This window comes from Teleopsis dalmanni, chromosome 1 (assembly GCF_002237135.1).
Source record: "Teleopsis dalmanni isolate 2A chromosome 1, ASM223713v2, whole genome shotgun sequence".
NCBI classification, from domain to species: Eukaryota; Metazoa; Arthropoda; class Insecta; order Diptera; family Diopsidae; genus Teleopsis; species Teleopsis dalmanni.
In genome coordinates this window covers 180,647,272-180,654,388 of record NC_051846.1, presented here as the reverse complement: position 1 = coordinate 180,654,388, position 7,117 = coordinate 180,647,272, and the positions used below count along the sequence as shown (strand labels likewise).

The window sequence follows — 7,117 nt, the reverse complement described above, 5'->3', positions numbered from 1 at the left end:
TTACCAACATGGGCTGGGGCAAGACTAATTTTGTAAATTTTTTCAGGCAACATTTTTAAGATATGTCTTTACAACAATAGACATTTTAAATAAAATTTCAAAAGAACATGTATACTACCAAGACTTAAAATATAGTGAAATACGGTTTTTATATAAAGCTTTCATTCCTGTTACATATTTTGATGTAATACACACCAGCATATTAACACTGTGAAGTGACAATGACACCATATATTACTACAGAAATCGCGGCCATTCAATAAATGTATTGTTTAGATGCAATACTAATTACTTTAACACTTACGCAGAAGGCAAGTTTCCTGGAACATTGCACGATGCATATATTATGTCTGTTCCACTAGCTGCTCATAGTAAAATTCAAGTAAAATACAAGTAAAGTACAAACTGAAAGCGTAACTCAAATAAAGTGCTAAATTTGGTCTTTACACAGATTTTCATGCAACAGCTTTGTGTAAAATCCAAAAATTAAATTCAAACCAAAACAGCTGATTCACACTTCTCACAAATTTTACTAGAAATTAAATGTACGAGTAAAGTCAGATGCTGTCATCAACTCGTAAATTTGCTGGTGGAAGGCACTTGTGTATACACAGTGTTTCTCAAAGTTACTACGAGTAGCTCGTGAAACAGCCCTATTATATATGGTGCAGACCAGCAACATAGAAACATTTAAAATAAACTTATTTACAAGATAAATGTAAAGATTTTTGGCTTCTGTGTAATAATGGTTTTCCATTACAGTCAGGACTCATAACTCTATTTATTTCAGTCAAAAATCCACGAACGAAGAATATAATAAATATCTTAAGAAAAAGCACGTAATTTAATAGAGCGTTGTATTAGAATTTTGAAAAGTAGATTTCGGTGTCTATCCTATGAAAGGATTCCACCCTATAATTCTGCTAAAGCTGAGGGCAAAAAAAGGTTTATTGCCATCTAACGACAGAATTCAAAAGGAAATAGCAGAGTGAGTGTGAATATTGATATGATTGTGGAAAAAAGTTTAGTTTTCGAAATAATTTTTACTTAACACAAGGCAAAAGTAAACGGTGGCAAGTTACTGATACATATTATTTAATTAAACATTACAAATAATTATTATTGAAATTATTGATAATTAAAACTTTTATAAATTGAATGACAATTATATTTGTAAGCATTTTGATAAGCATTCATAAATATAGTGTTTTCAAATTTAATAAACGTTAATCAACGTTAACTAGTCTCCTTTTGGTAGATTTTTTTTCTTCCTCTTGTAGCCTTCTTTTAGAAGTTCTATTTTCATTTTCTTCATTTCAATTATTTCTCTTCTATACTCTTGTTTTGCAGCAAATTTATCTTTTTCGAATTGGAATTTTATTTTCTCCAGAGCCAACATTTCCTCTTTTACCGACTTACTATTATGTCTCGACTTCTTTTTTCGCTGTTTAATAGTTTCGTGTGCTGAGCATTTTGATTGTGCAGCCTGAGGTTGCATAAGCTCTTCTTCATCTAAACATTTAGCATACAATTTCTCCTAAAAAAGGAAATTAATAAATATTATAAATCTGGAAAACATGCATGCTAACTGTCATATTTTCAGAAGCATGTTTATTGCTAAAATCACACATCTCCTCCACTGATGACTTTTCATCGACGACCGGGGGTGCCATGATCGGAATCATTCGCTTTTTGACGTCACTGTGTACCTTGGGCTTGCTCATGCAATTAACATCAGTACTCTTAATGGGTGTAACAGCCGCTTTGTCCTTAATATGATTTCTAAAAATTGTAGAAATGTTGACAATTTATATATAACATATACGTAATTTATATATCCTTACTTCAAATCTAACCAGAATTTCCGCCATTTCTTACCACTTTTATTAGCACCACCAAGTCCATTCAGACGTTCAGCCAAAATTTTCCATACTTTTTTCTTGACATGAGAACTACCAAATAAGAAAAATATAAATTTAAATGCAATTAAATATTAAAGTGCTTAATATTGTGACATAGCAATTTTTATATGTACTAAAATTTATATATAACATCAAATTTTAATTTACCTGTCCTTGGAAAATTGTTTATTGCTCTCTATAAATTCTAGGAGTACAAGCTTTTGCTGCTCACTTGCTTTTTTATCATTTTCCATTTCTAGAACATATAAAAAAATAATATGTACAAAATTATATTATAATCTTACACAAAGCTTACTATTTTCGTTTTTTTTTAAAACAGACCGCCAAATTCACCGTGGAAAATATTTGACAGAACTCCACACCTTTTGATATAAAAGTTCACCATTCACAGTTCAGAAATTGCAAATTCAAAATATTCAAAATGTAAGCAAAATTTTGTGTAGTCTTCAATTTACACAGTTGAGGATAAAGCCCCCAAGAGCACAGACACACGATGCACTTTATTGGCGTTTACAGTTTATATTAAAATTTAACAAATTATAAATGTGTTATTAAAAAGTAACGATAGATAGATGAAATTGTGAAAAAGAAGTTTAAATAGTTTTATGTACAATTTTCACTAAACAAATAAAGGAAAAATAAATATTTAAAAAACTGTTGGTTACTTGATAATTAATAAAATATTTTTTTCTGATAAATCTAAGCATATTTCAATAGACCTCGGTAAAATATCTTATTGCTATGTTTAACTGTTAAATTGCTAAACATCGAGAGTGCATATCTGCAATTTGTTTACAAACAAAACAGTTCACATCAGGTAATTGTTAATTTAATTGAACACCAATTAAAACGAAAATATTTATAAATAGCTTAACCAATTGGGATCTATAATTTATTGTTCAAAACAATATATTTGATCTATTCCATTAATAAATATCGGAAAAACGATGATATTTGAATTTTGATATTTTAGTTATGTTATTAATAACGTTTATAATATAATTCTAAATTAAATAAATTTGTACTGGTTATAATATTCTTCTTCTTATTGAAAATACAAAATAAAGATCAGTCAATATTAAACGTAAGAAGTGAAATATTTAGGAATAAGTTACAAACAGAAGAAAAAATCGGAATATTTTTATTAGAAACAAAATTATAGCAATGTGTTTGCTGTAATACACAATAGTTTTTAATAACAAAAAACTATATAACTATATATATTTACTGTAATATGCAATAGTTTTTAATAACAAATAGTATATAACTATATATAGCAGCAAATTTTGGAAAGTATAATATATATAATATATACATTTCAGAAATTATAGAACTTTTTCGAAAAAAATACTATGATAATATCATCATATCCATAAAGTTATTTTATTCATGCAAACCTGTAGAGTTACAGTCATATTATTTTTGCTTAAAATAATAAAATAAGTTATTATAATTCAGTTAATATATATATGTACATAAATTTTGGTTTAATTTTTCGTATCGTATTAAAATTAACAATTTCTCACGCAATTCTTTCCCATCAGCAAGTTTGTGATGTTATTGTGAACGTTAAGCCTAATATAAAAAATAGAAATCGTGATTAAAATAATTTTTTAATATCTGTTTGAAGAATAATAAAGCTTTAGAAGATATCGTAAGCCCTTCCTCCAAATATAATTATTGCGTGCGATTAAATTCATTAGCAATATACATTTTACTGGATTTATATTCAGTAAATCTAATTTACTGTAATATAAATTTATTTATAAAATTTAAATGTATTTCAAATGAAAATAGATTGTAAATTGAGTTAACGCTTTTGTGGCTATTGTTACTAATAAAATTGTATAAAAATTTATTACTTTACGTTTTTTTTATTAATAAATAAATATTAATTAAATTTTAAATTTATTTCCCAACCTGGTTTTGTTAATAATATATTTTATATATTTTATATACGGCTACAGGTCACCTTTTTCTAAAAATTAAACGTTTGTTTAATATTTTTTAATATATTCTATATTTCGACACTCCTTGAATATAATTAGTATAAAGATCATGTAACTAATCATTAAAATATTACAAAAACTGTTGTGATTATCTTTTTAGAGTTTCTGATGATGACTCTCAAGGACAGTCGAAGGACATGCAATATCTTAAAAAATAATATTAAAATATATAAAAAAAACATTATTAATAAATATAAATAATTATATTCTATAGACATGAACGGACGGAAGCTTACGTTACGAATTATGTATTTGAAATAAACGTAAATAAAAAAAAGGTAAATTAAATCAGCATAAAATGTCTCATATAAACAAGTACCGAATATTGTTATGTTTTAATAATTTTTTTCATAATATTATTAACGCAATATAAAGGAAATATATTTAAAAAATTAAAATGAATTTTATGTTAATTAACTTGACGTGGTTTTTTTAAAAAAGTTTAAAATAAGAAATATTTTTTTTATGTTACATATTTTGGATAAAAATATCTTACCTTGATCCAAATTATCAAATTAAAGCTGCACTTTATTTTCTTTCATTAATACTTTTGTAATATAATGTCATGGATCCACAATGGTGCATAGTTTATCCCGCAAACTTTTCATAGATTACATCGGCTGTTTTTATATATCTTACATCATCTTCTTTTTTTTCTTTGTTCCTAATTATTCCTCACTAATTTATATTCTTTGTATTATTCTTCTAAGTTTCCAGTTAAAGGTGCTGAACGTTTCCAGCTGTAACATCTTTAAATCCTACATCACATGTAAGTCTGATAATATCTTTAATGAAGTTCTAGCTTATGTGCTTTTTCTTTAAGACAATGCATAAAGGCTGACAGAAATTTATGCTGAACTACATTTAAATTTTTAACACATTTTTCACTCTAAGCCCATTTGATATTTTTGTTAGTTTTTAATAAAAATACCTTCAATAATTTTGTATATTTTTAATCAGAATTATCTTCACAATAAGTTGGAGAAAAATGTTTGCTAAAGAATGTCTTTACTGCTACTGGTATGAGTATGGTATAAGACTTCTAAAGATTGAGAATATTGAAGCAACCACTGTCCACTGTCTGTAACTAGAAATTAGTAAAGAATTAGTTATGAAAATCCTTAGTATTAAGCAACCAACTTAAATTAATATACTACATAATGTTTATTTTAATATTAATGACAAACACACTTTAGAGTTATAAGCTCCTATATTTCCTTTATAATCTATTGGTTTCCATGATATTCCTTCATTTGCTTTGAAGTTTAAATCAAGCAATGTTGAGCAATTTAATTTTTCATATGAAAATTTATGAAAATATATAAAATATAAATATAAAAATATATATGTATATAAAATAAAAATAAATATAAAAAATTTGATATGAAATTTGACTTATTCTGATTTTAGCCATGACCCCAAAAGTGAAGGTTAAGACCACTTTTCTATTTTCTTTTTGTGTACTTGTGCTTAGAACTAGTAAAGTACTTATTTACTATATAATTATTTTATATAAGTTTAAATTAAATTTTGGTTTAAAAAGATTACTGCAGTAATATATTATTTTTAATTTCAGACAATTAGCCCAATCATCATTAAATATACTATACAAAACGAATATGTTTCAATTAAGACATGGGACGTATATCGCAACAAATGACAAAGGCATAGCATATTTAAAAAAGTATATATATTTTATTTAAAATTTTTTAATAAATATAATAAATTATTTATTTATAGCCACGCTGTTGAAACGAACACAAGTTATTTTCAGAAATATCTAAATATATGTTCAGTTGTTTCAAATATAAATCTAAAAGATTTTGAAAACATAAATGAATCAATATATGAGTATATAAAGGGTCCACTGAGGGACCAGAGTTGAAGAAGGCTTTAAAAGCTACAACCGTGACTTGTGAAGAAATAACTATAAATGTTGGTGGCAAGGAATTAAAAACTGATCAAATTGTTTATCAGATAATGTCATATAACCATTTACACAAATTATCTAAATTTTATTATGGGGATAGTAAACTAAGACGAAATGCTATTAAAGTTGCGGTAGAAACACAAAAACAATGGGACCGATCGGACACCTCTTAACGAGCATTTGAAAGTTTTGGAACGTACTACAGACAGTATGACGAGTAAATACAGGCAATATTTAAACGCAGCTACAATGTTTAGTCAGCCGAAAACTGTAATTCAGATTGAAATCGATTCTTCACCAGAACTTATTGATTTCATAAGAAAAATTTTATAACAAATATAAACTTCATTTATTTTACAAAAATGCTGGTCAATTAAATGAACACCTATTTCCTCAAAAAATGTGGAAAATATCAACCAATAAGTGAAAATCTTAAAGTTACTAAGAACTCGATGCGATATAGTGGTATTGATGATCTTTTAGCTGCTATTAGACCTTTTCATTTTTAAACAATTGGAGGAAATTTGGCTAGAAGTTGGGATGTTTGATAATAAGTTATATTGGTATTTATTAATATGAAATAAATCAATATTCTGAAATTTGTTATCAAATCATTTATTTATAGTACAACTTTATATATTATTCCAGGTTTTTGAAGGTTCGGCCATTTTGATGTTTAAGAATGATTGTGCTCGAGCACTATGAACCACATGAAACTGTTCCAACAACAAAATACGACACTGCTTGGACATCATAAATTTGGAAGGCGTTATCTATACAAATATGAACTGTACATTAGAATTCGAATACAATATCTATATCTAGCAGGGTAACGCTATTCTATAGAAACCTCCGACAATTTTTAATTGGCGCATTCTCAATATTATGCATGAAACCAGTTTAACCGATTAAATACCACCCGATGGAACAGTTTTTGGCGATGCTATAACTAAGTCACCATATTCAGGTGGCATAGCCTTAATTAAATCTGTTCCATGAATTGAAATTGTTTTATAACTTGAAATATTATCTTAAATAAATGTCTACAGCAAATTTCATCGGTTGTGGAAACAATATAATAGCAATATAGACGACATCAACGACGAACGAAAATGTTCGGCTTGTTCGCCCATGTATGTACCAAAATCATTGTTGTGTAAGGTGATTTTTCCTATTTTAACTTAATCGATTTCCAATGAAAATTCTGTTTTATTTCAGGTGAAGAGTGTTTTGTTTGCAAAAGCAGAAAAACTAAA

At 26.7% G+C, this 7,117-nt stretch overlaps 1 protein-coding gene across 1 annotated transcript; it reads right to left on the bottom strand.

The window, feature by feature from the left end:
• Positions 1-1,154: 1,154 nt before the first annotated feature.
• Positions 1,155-2,539, bottom strand: LOC119670507. The gene is made up of 5 exons (XM_038080780.1): positions 2,218-2,539; positions 2,070-2,157; positions 1,845-1,952; positions 1,590-1,782; positions 1,155-1,537 (listed from the first exon to the last, which is right to left on the bottom strand). The coding sequence occupies exons 2-5, from the start codon at positions 2,153-2,155 to the stop codon at positions 1,241-1,243; spliced, it is 684 nt and encodes a 227-aa protein (XP_037936708.1). The 5' UTR covers positions 2,156-2,157; positions 2,218-2,539; the 3' UTR covers positions 1,155-1,240.
• Positions 2,540-7,117: the final 4,578 nt, after the last annotated feature.

Bases quoted from the DNA above. Each gene is read 5' to 3' on its own strand.
- LOC119670507 (XM_038080780.1), bottom strand. From the start codon at position 2,155: ATGGAAAATGATAAAAAAGCAAGTGAGCAGCAAAAGCTTGTACTCCTA. The intron at 1,953-2,069 runs GTAAATTAAAAT...CTTATTTGGTAG, and splicing joins AAACAATTTTCCAAGGACAG to TTCTCATGTCAAGAAAAAAG. The intron at 1,783-1,844 runs GTAAGGATATAT...TACAATTTTTAG, and splicing joins AAATTCTGGTTAGATTTGAA to AAATCATATTAAGGACAAAG.